At 33.3% G+C, this 17,960-nt stretch overlaps 1 protein-coding gene and 1 long non-coding RNA gene across 25 annotated transcripts in view; one reads left to right on the top strand and one right to left on the bottom strand.

The window, feature by feature from the left end:
- Positions 1-17,960, bottom strand: part of LOC148624279 (uncharacterized) — a 74,779-nt gene that overhangs the window by 2,502 nt on the left and 54,317 nt on the right. For 9 of the 11 annotated variants that reach the window (XM_088566929.1, XM_088566932.1, XM_088566933.1 and 6 more), the window contains 10 exons: positions 11,478-11,535; positions 7,154-7,324; positions 6,616-6,915; positions 6,031-6,091; positions 4,941-5,198; positions 3,677-3,737; positions 2,722-2,852; positions 2,257-2,426; positions 1,699-1,915; positions 64-1,048 (listed from right to left, as the gene is read on the bottom strand). In XM_088566929.1, coding sequence (XP_088423055.1) covers positions 64-1,048; positions 1,699-1,915; positions 2,257-2,426; positions 2,722-2,852; positions 3,677-3,737; positions 4,941-5,198; positions 6,031-6,091; positions 6,616-6,915; positions 7,154-7,222 — 2,252 coding nt within the window. In that variant the 5' untranslated portion in view covers positions 7,223-7,324; positions 11,478-11,535. Of the gene's footprint in view, positions 1-63; positions 1,049-1,698; positions 1,916-2,256; positions 2,427-2,721; positions 2,853-3,676; positions 3,738-4,940; positions 5,199-6,030; positions 6,092-6,615; positions 6,916-7,153; positions 7,325-7,586; positions 7,857-11,477; positions 11,536-13,941; positions 14,008-17,960 lie in introns of those variants that run through there. The other 2 variants (XM_088566936.1, XM_088566937.1) reach the window with 2 other exon arrangements.
- LOC148624280 (uncharacterized) overlaps positions 1-17,960 on the top strand; it is an 87,112-nt gene that overhangs the window by 21,443 nt on the left and 47,709 nt on the right. For 13 of the 14 annotated variants that reach the window (XR_015919667.1, XR_015919663.1, XR_015919661.1 and 10 more), the window contains exons 4-5: positions 15,821-15,910; positions 16,502-16,618. This is a non-coding gene — a long non-coding RNA (uncharacterized LOC148624280). Of the gene's footprint in view, positions 1-14,467; positions 14,554-15,820; positions 15,911-16,501; positions 16,619-17,960 lie in introns of all 14 variants that reach the window. The other variant, XR_015919662.1, reaches the window with a different exon arrangement.

Raw genomic sequence — 17,960 nt, 5'->3', positions numbered from 1 at the left:
TCACCTCACATCTTCTCAACCTTTTATGACTTTTCAGAGAACAATCTTCAATAATCAACTAACCTGAAATCATTTTTTGATGACGAACTAACTTCTGAAGAATAATTATCATCAATACGATTTCTGTACTTATCAATATCTTTTTGAGGCGGCGACTTTGAAAATTGTCCTTGTGTATTTAAGTCTTTTCTGTGTAAATATTGTTTACTACTTGGATATTTTTCCATGACCTTATTTTTAGGTCTAAATGTATTGAAGTCATTGATGTCTTTTTGTTCCTCATTAGAAATTTTATTAATATTAGACGCAGTCTGATTTGTTGTAAAAATGTTAGATTCTGTCAGTTTATTGTTGATATTGTTCACTATATTCTCTTCGTTTTCCTTGCTCGTATCAATTGGAGGAGAATCAGTTCTTTTCCGGAGGAGAAAAAATAAGACCATAAATATAATAAGCAACAGTGGAATTCCTGCACCCAGGCATACAATCAACAATAGCTTTGTTGTCGTGAACTCTTCTTCGGTTTGCATTTGCAGGATATTTGTTATGGCATTTGTCACCACTGACGCATTAGCTGAAGTTGTCCTTGAACTTTGGGTTGTGGGAACTTCATCACCGCGCTGAGAACAATCCTTTCCAGAAAACCCTTTGGGGCATAAACACTCAAAACCGTTCACTAAATCCCTACAAGTTCCTCCAAATTTACACGGAAAACTTGCACAGTCATTATCATTGACGGAACAATCCTTACCGCTAAATCCTGGTGCACAAGTACAGGCAAAATCATTAATTTTATCTTCACATGTACCACCATTTGCACACGGGCGCAGTTCACAATCATCAACATTCAGTTGACAGAGAGGTCCAACAAATCCGGGAATGCAACGGCATTCGTACCGGTTTTCACGATCTATACAACTTCCGCCGTTCTGACATGGATTTCCACCTGCAACGGCACAGTCATCGATATTCTCCTGGCAGAGACTACCGTTGTAACCGGAAGGACACACGCACCGGAAGCCATTTAACTCATCAACGCATCTCCCGCCTGAAATGCAACAGTGGAAATTTACTAGATTTATGCATCATTTGAGTCGTATATTTATTCTTTATTACAAATATTTTGTCCTCAAGGACGACCTGACAACCAGGCAGTGAATAAGAATGTTGTACATAGTTAGGGTCGGCAATCAATTTGCAATGTGTTGCCAACACAATAACCACATTTTATCAATATTTTTCCTGAAATACTGTTGTACTAATCACTTAACCCACAGTACCACAGGTTATGATTTATGCTATGTTTTAGCATTGTAAATATATCAACATAACAATTATTGGTCTCTAATATGTAAAGAAAACCAGCAAATTAGTGTGCTTCACTGGAAAGAGTACTATGACGACTTTGAACTATTGTGTATAAAATAAACCACATTTCATTTATTTCTGTGTCCAAGGCAACTTTGATTTCTTATCCAATATTTAAACACACACACACAGTTTCTTTCGAATAGTACAACCACATATTTTTGTACACGTGCCTACAACAAGAAACCTTGCCAAGTTTCGTGTTCAAAGCTTCAATGCATTTGGTAAAAATTCAAAATCAAATACATGCTTTATCCTCTTTGGCATCTTTTCAAAAGACATCAATCTACACAACTCTTTAGCATTTAAATTAAAATAATAAAACTTTACCATTCTGACAGAGATTGGAGATGCATTCATTTATTTCCCAGTCACAGTTGTATCCAGTGTACCCGGGTAAGCATTGACATTGGTAAGTGTCATGATCCTTCTCTATACATGTGGCACCATTTTTACAGGGAGAAGTGCTACAGGAGACAGCCACAGTTTCACATCGCTTACCAGTAAAGCCATCCGGGCATTTACATTGGAATCCAGCACCTAAATCCTGAATGAAGGAAAGAAATTTCATTATAACAAAGATAAAGTTTGTCTTAATTGTACCTATTCGTGTTTAACTGAAAACTTGGTCTTGTATGAAGTCAGTGGCTTCTAGCATACTTCATGCAAAACCTGATATTGTGGTTTTTTTTTTAGGAATAATATTCCTTCAGTGAATTGATATAACATATCTAAAGAAAGTCCCATGTCAGCAGTGCTAAATTATTTGGTTATCATATGGCTTCGAATTATCTGCTTTTTGTTGTAAAAGTGTTTAATATTTTATACATTTTTTTATGTTGCTAATGAATTTTGATCCAAAATTTTTATAACAAGTGATATGCTTACCAGACACTGTCCTCCGTTTTGACATGGATAAGTTTTACAATCATCAATCTCTATTTCACAGTTAGTGCCTGTGAAGCCGGACTGACATGAACAGGTATAACTTCCTTGACCTGTGTTCTTACATATTCCATTGTTCTTGCATGGCATGTGATGTGTGCAGTAGTTCAAATCTACAATGATGACCATATCAAATATCATAATTGTGTTGTCTCAACTAAAATTGTTGGATAAAGAATAAAACTCATTGAAAACTTTGTCTTTGCTGGGATATATAAGAAGAGTTTAAATACAGTGAAATTTAGCAGTTTGCATTGGAATTGCTCAAATACTAACAAGAAAATATGTGTTGGTAATAAGAAGGAAGTAAAGAAGGAAACTTGAAATGCGAGAGGTTGATTTGCCCACTCGACAGCGTTGAACTTTTCTTTGCTTTATTTTCCGTGAATACACTGAGAGAGTTAGTACCTTGGTTACAAAAAAGACCACCCCATCCCTCAAAGCAGTTACACTGGTATGGTTGGTCACATGAACCATGTAGACAACCCGGGTATGGTATGCACTCATCACAAAACTTTCCTTGCCAGCCTGATCGGCATCTGTAAGTGTAGAATAGGACTTGATCAATTTTATAATTCAAATTCAATATGATCACCACGTTTTTATTGATGCCTTACCACAAAAAAACTATGTTTTAGGAAGAAACAGACTTGTCAGCTTACATGGTTATAATTCAATTATTGAGAACCTTTAACAAAGAACGAATTTGTTCAAAACATTATTTCTTAAAAACTTGTAATTTCACCTGTTTACAATATTTATTCAATTAGTAATCATTTGTATGAAGAATTAGTTCAGGCTATTGTGTGATAAAGACTTCAGTGGGAAGTTCTTTTAAGTAATACTAAGTCGATAGACTAACGGTCTTTTATCAAATATTGGGAGACATTATTATTTCTCCTTATATATTGATTTAATTACTTAGACGTTGAAACTCTCAATGTTACAGTTTTGATGTTCTTAAAATAAAATATAAAGAAATGACAAAGTTATGTTTTAAATTAGTTCTCTTTCACAGCTACAAAAACACAAAAGTATTTGTCTTCTAATGAGTTGCCATCAAGTAGCTTAAGTTTGTTTTTAATTTACTTTTGTTTTGATCCCATATGGAACAACCTTTACACGAAACTTAATAAGCACTTACAAAGAAAATGTTGAAATTACAAAAGAAAAAGCACAGAAAATACTATTTATTATTGGTTGTGTGTAAAAGTTTCTAAAAAAAGAAAAAAAAACATTTTCCATTATTCAATTCAGTAAAATGTTCTTTTATTTGCCAACCAATCATCGTGAAAAAACGAGGGCACCTATAACTAAAATGATTCAGAAATTTACTTCTACTAAAATGAACTCATACACTTACTCGCACTCGTTAGGGGCATCACAATAGCCCCGGTCTTGGTGACAACCAGACAAACACACGGCTGCAACACAGAACAAATAACTAATTAAAACCAGACTCAGACTTTTAAGAAAAAAAAAAACACGCTATTTCTAGTGAGATATGGTGTAATTATATTTCCAGAATCTCTGTCTGTTTTAACATGCCACACGTAACTAATTTTCACAAGCACTGTTCAATTACGAGCCAATGGTTTATTTGAAATATCCTGGAAACCTTAATCGTTACATCCTGAAAGGTTTTCTGCAACATGTGTACACTGTAGACCTGAGGGTAAAGCAATGAATGACCGGAAAGGCATATTAACGAAATTAATTACGGTTATTTGAAAAGAAACAGTATCTTTTCGGAGTAAAGTGAAAACGTGTATTCCAGGATAAAGTTTTAATTAAAGCATGTGTGAACTGAAGGCCGAGGGAGACTAAAAAAAAGGAGTTTAACGGGTATAAAATTACGAAAATTTAGGGACAAAACAGCTGTTATATCTACCTGACCAAACCATTGGTGAACCTTTGACAGCTGGTTCAGCACGACGTTTTGTACGTGTCACTGCCTTATAATATTATACCAAATTATAACTAAATTATACGAATTGTGTACTGAAAAATTAATTTTGAGTATTAAATTTAAGTGAAGCGACAAAACAATGGAAAACACCAGATATCACGCTGGAGGTTAGGGTTATTGATTTTTAGAGTTACTTTGTGACTTACGTTAAATGATTCATGATGTCTGAACTATATAAAAGATTTTACAATGTGGAAAAGTATTTAATACCGATTTGGTCATTTCTGGTATTTTTTTTTACAGTTTTCTCAAAATATCTGCTAAATGATTTATTCCTGAAGTCACATGAACTTAAAACTGTTTAAAATAAGTTTGTCAACATTGTTAAAGAAACTGAAGTATGACGAAATAGCGACCCCGGGATAATAAAGCCTATCTTTTACTGGGGAAATGCGACAGATGGTTAGTTCGAATTCCTTTGTACTGTTAAACAGACTCAACTAAATCGTTTATCAGCAAATATTAGTGCGATTAGAATGTTACGCGTGTGCTTGATTATATCTTCTTTAGAGTATTACAGTCCCAATATACAAATATTAACAAAATCAATTAGGGAGTTGTCATACATAAACTAGACTTTTTATCTCTAATACAGTGCTTTATAAGTTTTGGTTGACTGATCAACATGGGAATGGATGCGTTTTAGTATTGTTCTCACCTTCTTCACAGTAAGACCCTTTCCAGCCATCCAAACAGATCTTAGTTCCATTACTGTCACATGTATAGTGCCCAAACTGGTCATCTCTTGGACGACAAAATATAGAACACCCTGTTCCATAATAATGCTCGTCACACACTACCCTGTATGCATATTCTATTGACTGGTATTGGGTTTCGTGACTTAGTTGTTTCCAGGAAGAGCCAGCAGTTATGGATCTTTGCACAGCTAACCGCATGATGCGATCTCTGGGACTGCCTGCAAGACAAACACAAATGATCGTGAGAAATCTTCATTCAGCTGCACGTTTGTCAAAGCTATAGCCTATTTAATTATACGGGTGAGCTTGAATAAGCGTGTCAACTTAAATTCATCGGCTTGGACAATAATCAGCCATGTATGGCTATAGAACAGTCATGGTGACCGTATTTAATACAACTGTTGATTGCTTTGTTATTTTCTCATGCCTCTTCGACTTCTGCATACAGTTGTCTCGACATATTGTGCAAAGGGTGAAAAACCTACTAAATGATGGGTGCTAACATCCACTAAACTTGTTTGATTCAACAAAACCAAGGTCATGAGAAGATTAATAATTAACTTGTATGCATGCAGGTGTACATAACATTGAATGAAAAGAATACCAACATAACTAAAGAGGATTTAAAATAAACGGTAGTAAAAAATGAAATTGTATTTAAGATAGATCTAACTGTGTCACTAATGTTTTGCCATCTGGCATTTCACATGAAATCCGGGACAACACATTGTAAATCCAGTGATATCTCAACAGTACACAGTAGGAACTATCTGTAGTGTATCTCCACATAGAAGCAGTATATTAATCCATAATCAGAATCACTCACATTAACTTGATACACGTTCCATACAAATAAATCCTTGTAAGAAATCACAACACATATCACAATAGCACGAATATATAGGTAATAATCCATAAGTTTGTTTCATATCTCCATAACTTCAAAGGAAAAAATGCAAGATTATCATATTTCATCAAATGTTATGGTACAAACACCGATTCTAGTCAATTAAAGCACTTGAAATTCGGGAAAAACACCGATTAACTTACCCTGTGTTGGACCTTGTGTTGTCCTGTCGTGCCATGCTTCCAGGATCAGTGAAAAGGTTCCCTAGAAATAGACACAACAGAAATAAACAAAGTTCTACTATGCATATAAAGATGCATTAGCCAAATATACATTTGTGCACTATGATATACCTATTCTCTGTACCTTGAAGTTGATGGAGTCTGGTTGAATGAACCCAATTAACATGAAATACATAGAAACTTTAAAAATTATGAAATATCATTTGAGGGAGTATAGAGAAACGCAGTTATATTTGAATGGTTACTGGTGAAGAGACAAGCTGTTTCTGGCGTCATTATGTAGTAAACTAAGTGCAAATCAATAGGCCGCTAATCTCCAATGTTGAACTTTTTTGTATATTCTATATTTTAACCATTCACATATGATATAGCAATGTTATGCTTGACCATACAGTTGATTCTGAAACAAGGTGACAATGTTTTCCTACTCCCAACCTCAGTATAATAAGGAAACAACTGTATACCCCTCACCCTTAGTAGTAATGTTATAAAATATGACTGTACTAAGTACATGATTTGAACTTAAATTTGGTCTACAATACTTACTGGCCATGAGAACTGGAATGGAAATAAAATTGGATTTTCAAATCGGACGGGTAATTCCTGTGTGAAATCAATTGTGTTGTCACCGAGCACAGCAGTTTCATAAGTTCCATAGTTACACGTTGGATTACTTGGTATATCTGCTTGATAATTCGTAAAACAGATAGTGAAGAAAGTTCGGCAAGAATTTATACATTGATTATTTCGATTCATTGTTCCATTGCAACATTCTCCAAATATGTTATATCCATTTGAATTTTTAAACACAGATAATTCCAATTCAAAAACACCAGTGCAGTATACCTAAAAGGAAATGTTATAAAATTATTCCAGAGGAATACTTCATTCAATACACATTTTGTATACATAATTGATTCTCAAAGCGATTTGATGTTACATTTTCTTTAAACAAGTTAGCTAATCAATTTGCAAAATATTACTAGTTATATTGTGCGCAAACTGTTGGCAATTTGATTAAGTATCTAGGTGTGCGTGTCAAATGCGCTAATTTTGATTATTACAAAAAAAGAAGAAAACATACCTTTGTTATTATCAAATTCTTTATTAATATCCAAAGTACCACAAATCGAGGTGTTTTCCACCACGGCATCTTTTCTTGTTTACTCTCTCACTCTGCAGTTGTTCGCTATTCAATTACCTTTACGCAAGCCTCGTTTTACGCTGACTCCGCCCACAAAATGATTGACAGGACCTACAAAAGCATTCAGATCATTTTCAATAATTTTATTTAATTATCTACACAGGTGTACTAGTACGCTATATGCTGCATTCACACTTTCGCAACAGTGATTATATTATAGATGCTTTGCCAATGTTCAAACAATCACTATTATTACTAAATGAGAATTGAACGCCATTACAAATTACGTTCCTTCAAAAATGATACCCATGCTTAGAGACAGGTAATAATAACCGTCTTCTCAACAATATACTCCTGCAATAAGTTTACTTACTTAAGTAATTGTGGATAATTTAGTTCACCACACGACACAAATACAAACATAAAACACATTATTTCGTGTATACGGAGATACACTATTAGAAACTTTCACGTGTTTTCTCAGAGTACATGAATTGAATACTGCCTCTATATATTGAACGTTCAGCTGTTGCTCGAGACACCTGTCTCAGAAACTGTTTTACACATGCAAATTAGTTCCTTATAAGGAGAGCGACACGCGAACGAGGTAGAAGGCTACAAAATGGACTGATAGTCTTATAATCTACTTTAAATTGAAAATCTTTCATTTTTTTTTCTAACGAAGCTACAAGGTATAGAATGAAATCATAGACCTGTAATTATAGGTCTCCGATGAAATTAAGACTATTATTTTAAAAACAAAGTTTATAGTATTTATTAATCGTTGAAGTCGGTTAGTCGGTATTTTATATTAACGTCTATATGGTCTTGTTATAATATTGATAAATTAATATTTATTTTACTTCATTTGTTTACAACATTTGTTGTTGTTTACTTTGAATGGCAAGATAAACTTGTTGGATTTCCTTTGTTGTCTCCGTCGCTTTAAGTGATAGGTGGAGCTAGTCACGGTTCAGATCCAGAATAAAATGATAAAATGAAAGTCGGCACGCGTCCACTCGTGCCATCAACCTTGAAAATTACTGAATTAAAAACCCGCCAATTCTGAAGTCGTTCAATTTGCATAAAGGTGCTACAGATGTTTTATTCCGTTTAACTTCGTCTCTGGAAAAAAAATATGAACCAAATTTGAACATACGACTGTGATTAGATTATAGATAGAATTACACCTGGAATACACCTGTATCCATAAAATTCTAATTTAACTGACAAAACTGCAGGAATGCACCTATTCAAAATAAGTGAATACATTAACTTTTTTTCATTCATATGTTTTGTTCGTCTTACCGTAGTGATTCGTGACACATTTGAAACAAAAATTAATATTAGAATTTTATCTCCTACCTTTTTACTTCCCTTTATATATTTGTAATAATGAGATAATATTGTCATTTTTAATCTTTCAAAATTATAAATTGACATTTATGTGAGTGGGCTCAGTGCTGGACAGATTTAAGCACGTTTTCTATGATTTCGCTAATCTGCAAAATGACTTATAATCCAAACCTATTACTTATGTAGATTAATTAATTGGTTGGCGTCGGCTAAATCAAGGACCATCAACTTATCCCCGTCTGTCACTATATTTTTACTATTGTCTTCTTGTTAGTAGTAATTGTCTAGGTTATGGAAAGGTATACTTGATGAAAATTTAACCCCTCGTGAGCTTTCCACTTAGGGGGCATCCCGGGAAAATTGGTACACAATAGAAACATAAATAGTATCGGCGCCTTACTGTGACACAAACTAAACGTTGTGAAAACAAACACATTTTTATACAATTACATTTGATCATGGGCACTAATTTAATAAAAAAAATAAATCTAATTATCTGCTAAGTACTTGATATGCACTTAAAAAAAAGAAAAGTTTGAAACTACGGGTTCCTATCCAGGGTTTTTTTTCCCACGAGCATTTTTTCTAGTAAAAAAAGAGTTTAAACATGAAATCTTCATTTTTATAATTATTATGATTGTTGCTTTAAGACAAATGCATATAATAAAGATAGCTTTTTAATGCACTAGGCTTTTGTGCTATAAACATTTGAATTATATTATGTCCTTGAGCGCATATATGCAACCCAAAATCAATGGCAGATTGAGATAGCAGTACTTTGGCGCGCTTGTCCTTTGAAGTGAAAAATCATCAAGATGTTTGTTTTGAATAGAAAAAGAGGGCAGGTGTAGATACCATCTGTCAGGTAACGGTACTCAGAATACCAATACAACAGGTAGATGTTCTCACCTGCTTCACTGAAGACATATAACCTTTTCACGAATGATGTGTTACCAAGAACATTTTTTTCATGATATAAGATCATGCTCTACTTAATAACAATTTTGTAAATATCTAGTAATTAGTCAATACGTCATACTTTGTTGTTTTTTTTTTAACCCGAAACCGCCCCCCCCCCCAAAAAAAGAAAAAAAAATCAACTGTGGGATTTTCGAACCATATAAAGAAGAACAATCCAACAACAGAATTTGTATGCAGTCCCACTTTTAGTTTCGAACGAGGGAACTTCACACATACACACATACAAAGTATCGAAGTGAAAATCATGTTGTTGAGGTTTTTTTTAAAGGATGGGTGTAATTGCACATTTGGCTCCTGTGTGCGGGCCTGTACATTACACTGGTGAACGTATGTTGCAACCAATATTTTTGAAGGAGTAATACCAGAAAGCAGATGTCAGATTTGTTCAGTCAGTAGTATCCGTTAATCGTTTCCGTTCAACCAAAACATAAACTAAGTTAGATTCATTGATGTATGATTGCTGAAACAGACCACACTTAAAATGTATTAATGTCTAGAAGACATTGCAAGGGACTTTTGATTAATTCAGATGAGTGCCCAGTGTAAAATTATTGACAGATGACTTCCGCGTCGGCACGTGCATATTAGATTTGTCTTCGCGTACTTTTTAAATAAAATTTGACCTTGTTGGTTATTTAGATAAATAAATATATATCTTGAATGAAATTATACGCTGCGTCTGTTTGTATCCAAAGAAAGAGTTCAATAAATTATGGAATTTAACCGAGATGAACTAAATACCGCGTATCAAAAACTACACATGCAATGCACCCGCAGAGTATTTATAAAATTATAATTAAAATTTCGCTTCTAAGCTTGGTCACATGAAAAATAAACAACAAACAAAGAAGATCACGAACTGACAGCCGAGTTCTAGAAAATCGAGAAATTAATGATGAGAATCAAAGATTTTCTTGAGCCGCTGCTTATGTAATGTTACACTTTTACTAAAATGTGGTAAGTCTGATGTGAAGATCAATCTGTCTATTAAACAATTCGTACATCAAGTGTTACTTGTACCTTATTAATTATAGCTGCAATAATTTACATATGAATGCCAGACTCCTGGTCATTAGTGCCAGATAGGTTGTACCGTACATCCCAATCGACCCTACTATTACTTCACAAATGTTTGGATGTAAAAATTCTACAAAATACATTATTCTTACCCATTTTTACAAATGGATGGCTGAATTAGTTTTTCCTTCTTGTCGGTATTTAATATATGTTGGATAAGCTTTTAATGTAATTAATTTTATAACTAACGTAACTTATTTGAGAAATGACTTTCAGTATCTAATTCATTAGAGTAAGGGGAGGTGGCTCGGTGTACGACTCGTAGAAAATTTAAAAACGGACACTTTTTATTTTGCATGAGATGTTGATTTTTTTACGAATTATGACCCCCTCAAAAGTGCGATTAATTTTCCTAAAGTCACGCGAATGTGAAATCCTGATAAACACTGGCCTTCATTTACAACATAGGGAAAAGCCGCAACCAGTATTAAATTGTTCACAAGAAACACAGTTTTTCAGAACTACTTTTTACACTGAAGTTACTGACACCATTTTATTCCTAGTGATTGTTTTGGTTTTAATTGTAACAAAGGAAAAAGGCTTGTCGTAGTCGCATTTCATTTGGCAAATGCCGGATGATATAACGCCCCTATACGCTTTATGATCTTTTGATCGGAACATTTTTTATTTATAAACATCATCATCATATAGCGGCAGTCGTAATAGTTTACATAAACTTAAACCATATGGTGAATAACTTCTTGAGTCTGTCCGCGGCACGTGGGAAAAAGTTTTATGAAGAAATTTGATAGGGACTGCTCGCGTACGCGACCTCGTTTCGTATACTGCATCTGTTATCAATGAAACGAGATTATCCACAGACTAAGGGAGATAACTCGACTGATCTTACCTTTACAAAGCAATTGTCGCTAAGTCCATTGAAGTTTTATCCTTTAGCAACGGGAAACCTGAAAATACAAAAGTTTGAAGTTTTTATCGCTTCACTTGAACCATAGACCTGGAATTAAATTTAATGCAGATCTATATGATTCAATACATCTTTGATTCAGCAACATTATGTATCAAAAACGTTTTAAAATACAGTATTAAATATTAAGATGTATGTTTGCTTGCTTTACATAGGATTTTTTTTTAATGGGAACGCAAAAATAACTCGACCGGTTCATACTGTCTCAACAAAACAAAAAAAAAATCAGACATACACAACAATTCAAGGGGGGGGGGGCGTCCAGAGATTTGCAAGAATAAAGGGGTGGGGTGGGAGGTGGCGGTGTTCAGAATATTACTTGCCATTTTTTGCAAAAAAATCGCTTAAAATAAAAGAAATTCCCCAAAGAGCGGGCAAATCCCCACACCCTCGTCTGATCCGACTCTGACTACGACGGCTTTTAACATTTTGTAGATGTTTCTTTCCCTTGTCCCAAAGCCCCCATACGACGTTCCCGTTGAGATGAAAATGAATATGAATGTCAGTGCATCAAAGTAGCCAGAAAGGAAGATAGACAAGTATCCAATATCCGACGATATGGCACTAGACCTCTTAAGAACTCGTGCAGAAGTGTTCTATTGCAAGAGTGGAGTAGACCAGTGATAACAATTTTTCTTCATTAACAATGTTTAGGTTAGGGTTTTACCTTTGCCTTTGGGTGGATAAGGAGGGATGCCAGCATGGGTTTCTCAGAAAAATGGGGTGTTAACACTGCTAGGACATTATTTGCCATTTTTTGTATATTTTACTCATGAATATGACAAATTTTCCATTAAAAAGGAGGGATGCCAAGTCCATGCACCCTCCCCTGGATCCTCCACTATTACCTTAAGATTCTGCTTGTAGTTCATATGGACAAAGTGCCAGCAATGTCTTATATATATATAATGTAAGACCAAAACTATGAGTGGCTATTAATATTCTGACAGAAGTAGACGATGTGTAAGTGTGGAGTCACAGTTATGTCTTTTTTAAAATATGAAATTGAGGTCTGTCCATCATAGGCATAGTATAAAATCAAATTTTTATTTAAAATATTGTTCTCTAATAAAAGACAACGAGATGATGATTATGAAGAAACAACAATGCAGCAAAGGGTTAACTTTGAGGAGGCTTTGGAATAATATCGGACAAAATTTTAAATTACCTTTTAAATTTTGTCATTTGTGTCATAATATCACATAAATTCAGCAATTTCAACACAGTTACCTTACAAAAATGTCTGTTGATGCTGGTTTACCATATTATACTACAACAATAGTTGTTATTACCCATATAGTATAAGACTTTAACTATTGAGGCATAAGTAAAGGGGGTGGGGCTGGGATTTTGTTTGAAAAAAAATTATTCAAAATTTTAGTGAACATTTTTACTCATCTATGGACTGAAAAAAATATGATTTAACAATGTTACGAAAATTTTCAAATGAAAATCTGCCAACATATATGTACATGTAATTATTGAGCTTGTAATAATAAAAAACTCAACATAAAATCTCTGTTCCTACCCCAAAAGCAAAATTATCTGTACCTCATGCTCGATATTTTTGGTCAAAGGAAGATGGAGCCAGGCCACAATATTTTCAATCATAACATGGTCCCTCTTGATGCTGAACATATTACCATTATTTCCTCCTTTTTAGCAGAGATGTGTGAAGATATAGTTACCATATTTACAAGACCATAACTTGTTGTTCTATATTATATGCCAAGTATATATGATGAACATATTACCATTATATCCTCCTTTTTAGCAGGGATGTGTGAAGATATAGTTACCATATTTACAAGACCATAACTTGTTGTTCTATATTACATGCCTTAACAACTGAAGTCCACTCATATCAACCAGAGATTGAAGGTTTATATGGGTCCAGTGGATGTTAATGCAAAAACAAATCATATCATTTTCTGCTTATCATGTTTCAATACTTGGATATCATGGGAGTGTAATATGTAGTTTTTCTGGGGTTTTTTTGCAGCCTGAATAACACCTAAGCAGGAAATCTGTAGTTTTTACTAAATATATAATAAAAACTATATTATGGGCCTATTTAAAAAAAATATGTTAACTGATTATGTATTGATATGTCAATTTATGTTAAATACTATTGAAAGAAAAATCCTTGCATAGCTTTTTGTGTGAGAGAAACAGGCAATAAGTATTGCCTTTAGTGTTAATCAAAAATGTCTTAAAAAAAACAAAACACAGTTTATAACACAGTCTATTTCTTACTGGTATGGAATGAAATTTTATTCACCCTTTAAAGAACTACTAAGAATATTCCTACATACTTTTACTTTTATGATATATTTTAAATGTAGTCATTGAAATTTGACAAAGAAGAAACATGTTTATTACATACCTAGTATAAGAGATGAACACCTTGGTTGTTATGTGTGTATGTTTTAAATATTAAACACCATTTTAGTTCCTATTTTTACTATTTATGTCATCTTTTAACATTCTTTCAAATTTTCCCACACTCGGTTATATACACCAGTGCATTAATCTTTCTCTGTAGATTTATCTGCTGACATTTGACCTAAGACCAAGGCAATTAGATATTTGTTTGTGGCTCTTGCTTCAGTTATGACAGAAAAAAACCATATCACTACAAGTATTTTATAAACCATTCTGTTATAAACCAATAGATTGTTATGTTATTTCCACAAAAGGTGTGCAATAAATAAGATACTTTCTCTTCAATTAATAAGATTATGATCTGTTATATACCAATGATATAGCTGTTGTAGATGGGAAATTGATAACAAAATATATTCATTTCAATGAAAGAACACTCACTTAATAGGACCTTAGTATTTACAGTGACAAATCAGATTTATGCTAATTGAATTTTTTTGTATGCATTTCCTTTTTGACTCCTCAAGAAGTTAATTGAGTGGTACAACAAACAGTTTCATAACTTTGAGCTCCCTAAAGTCTCATGTGGTGTAATGACAATTATATGAGTGAGGTAACTATGATTTGCATACTTTTTGTTTATATTTATATATCAACACATGGGCAATTCTTGTTACTATTTATAACTCTGATGCAAAAATGTAATGAAAGAGCCTGGGAAAGTTGTGTTTAAATGTGAATGGAATTACCTTGTGTAATTGATTGTGAATGATTCTGATTACTGTATGATACCTGATATAAGTACTATCTTTAAGCATGAAATTTTGTACTTAAGAGTATTATACCAAGTATTCTTGCCATAATCAAGTTATATAGCAAGATATTTCAGTTTGAATTATTTCGTCCCACTGCCATGATTATGTCAACATTCTGTTGTTGGTTCAATAAAATGGTAAACTGTACTATGACATTTTGAAAGCTTCAAAATATATAACAAATAAAAACACTTAAAAAAAAACAAATAACCAACATTTCCATAAGTATACTTGGCATTGTTCTAATCATTATAAAAGAATGACCATGGCAAATACATGTGCAAAATTTTCTTATTAGAAGTTACAGGAGAATAAAAAACAAATTTAAATCAAATTTTTGTGTATTGAAAAAAAAAATCCTTATTCATACAAAAAAATCACATTTTTCCAGTCTTAGGGAGAGGGCTATGTCAGGCTCCCTCTCCATGAAACTGGCCTTGATTTGTTAGCAAGTAAGCATTAGGAAGGGGTAAAACAAGTTGAAAATGCCACTTGTCACCTGTAACTAGTAAGAAGAAAATTCTCATATATAAACTAACATTGACCAATACAATATATTGCCCACTTAACAAGTTAAGTGACAATATTTTATCTTAAAATCTGGTAAATGGGATGCTAATTCTACTACTGTGTATGACAACATGATTAAACAACAACTTCATTAAACCGAACACCTGTAGTGAAGCAAGAATTGCCAGTCTATTTCCTTGGCTGTAGGTGTGGACTTACAGTCATTTGATCAACAATTACCTTCTATAAATTCCAATATCAGTTGTTAAAAGTACAATAAAAGACGTGACAGAATAATGATATAGCTGGTATGGGAGGTATTATTATACAGACTCTCTCATCATTAGTAGTGTCATCATTTGAATAATATTCTTTGCATGAGATAAACAATTATTTTTTACTCTTTTACTCATTTGTTATGTAAGAGGTAATTATGGACTCTGGCATTTTCTGTCACTACCACAACGTCACACCCAAATTCTCTTTGACAAAAAAAGTCATCACTTAATATTGTCCATAGTGTATTGTTATCCACCAGTTCTTTTATATTTTCAGAGTAAAGATTTAAGACATAATGGTATCCCTTGGAATAAAAGATATCACCAAGATAAATGTACATGTACATACAAGACCCAGGATGAGGAGGTAACACTTCTACTTTTGTTAATATTCATTTTGTTTCAAACATTTAGTATAAGCTTGATATATAAGTGATTGGGCTGTATCATATGATTTTGTTCAGCTGGAAAAAAGAGGATATTATCTAAGCATTCACTTCTATAATCTTAAAACTGAAAATAACTTATTTTGCTGAAACGACTGACAAATATTGAAACTCTGCTTATGGATATTTTACCACAATATTCTCTCTAACTTATGTCTTAGTTGCCTCACTAGCTACAAGGAAATCTTAAGTGGCTGTCACAGTCAAAGCAGTCAAAAAATCTACAGAAATGGAATAGAAATAACAAACATAATAAGAGGAAAGGAGAGAAGACCCCATCCCTAAGTTGGAGAGAGAAAAAAAATTTGAATGATGCATGAAATCTTGATGTACCACAAATATTTGGTATCTTGCTCAGTTGTTTACATCCCAACCTGAAGTGCTGGATTTTCCCCTGTTCCTGGCTATAACTTTCTGCTCCAAACAGCAGTAAATAATAATTTTAGTGGATACTATTGTACTTAAATTGCCTTAGCCATCCTTTGTCGTTTTAAAAAGATTTTTTTTTTCAGTTCCAAAGGATAGATGTTTTCTGAGATGAATGAGACTTAAAGGTTAACTGCTAGAAGTAATTAGCAATTAGAGTCTTAAAAATTCTGTTGAAGTATTCAATCAATAGTCTACAAAAGGTAAGATTCTATATGCACGATGTCTGCACCTTAATATTGCATTGCATTTAAGGTAGTAATGTCTTTTATACAAATAATTAGTTTTCTGCATGGAAGACTACTGACAGTTCTTTCTAATAGATCAAAGATTGTTACATCATTGTGTCTAGTATAGGAACAGAACAAACATGCCAAGCATGTATTCTTGGAATAGAAAGATTACACTGTGGTCAAATGTTATGCTAATCATGCAATGTTCTTTACAATCTTGAAACAACTTTTTGGTCCAAAAAATTACCAAATGGTAGGCATGTTGCTCATTTAAGTATGAAGATTGTTCTTTGGCTTGACCTTCCTGTTTATGTCTGGAAACTCGAAAATGATACTATAAAGTTGTTTGTGTCATGATATTTACACTAAAATTAACATGAAGATATAGGAGTTTGTTCTGATTTTTATGTTTTGACAAGTTTCAAGCACTTTAACCATTCAATATTATGCCCAGAAATTTTAAACTTAACAAATGCCAATTCAGCATAAACTGGGTGATATATGCAGAAACAACCCATGCTAAGTAAGGAATCAATATCTTCTTTAAGGAGAGGAATAATATGCACAAGTTCTGCATTATAGATAAGTGTTTTAAATTTCTGATAATCAAATTTCTGCTCTGTAGAACTTAGAGAATGTCTGATCAATGGTCTGGTATAGAATGATTTATAATGAAATGATGTGATGAACAGGAAAGACAAGCTATATATTGTCTGGAGAGAGTGATTAGGATTGGGGCAATGTCTTATTCTTGAAGCACAAGTACTGTTAAAGGTACTTAGATTTAGTAGTCTAGCAAATCTGCTGCTACATGTACACAAAAAAGTCATTGTTCTATGACTAGAACTATTAAAGACATCATGATGAGTATGTCTGCAACTTGTTTCCATAGTACATTTTTTTATGAATGGTGTTGGTGAGAAATTTTAAAACTATGGAAACTATAGAATTGCCACCTGAAATGATCCTGTTTCACTAACAGGGATGTAACTAATTTTTCTTCAAAAGATGAGTCATTGCTTATGATATGAGCAACACCAACACTGTCTTTTTAACTCACTTCACAAGGTGATGTCTAATTCATAAACAAGGTGTGAGATTTAACACACCCTGCATTTCTTTGGTCTACTCCATCACCTGTGTAGTTTCCCCATACCTGTGTCAGATCAATTACCTGATATTGCAGGTTTACATGTTACAATTAATGCATAGTTAGCAGGTCAGGTGAAAAACAAGCCATATGATTAAGTTCAAATCATCTTATCTTAACTATGAATATTTGATGATGTTCCCAATGTTCCTATGTTAAGTA

Source organism: Perna viridis, chromosome 2 (assembly GCF_037379345.1).
Source record: "Perna viridis isolate PV_CMFRI_1.1 ecotype Kerala chromosome 2, ASM3737934v1, whole genome shotgun sequence".
NCBI lineage: Eukaryota > Metazoa > Mollusca > Bivalvia > Mytilida > Mytilidae > Perna > Perna viridis.
The sequence above is the reverse complement of the archived record's forward strand: the minus strand, read 5'-3'. Positions and strand labels throughout refer to the sequence as shown.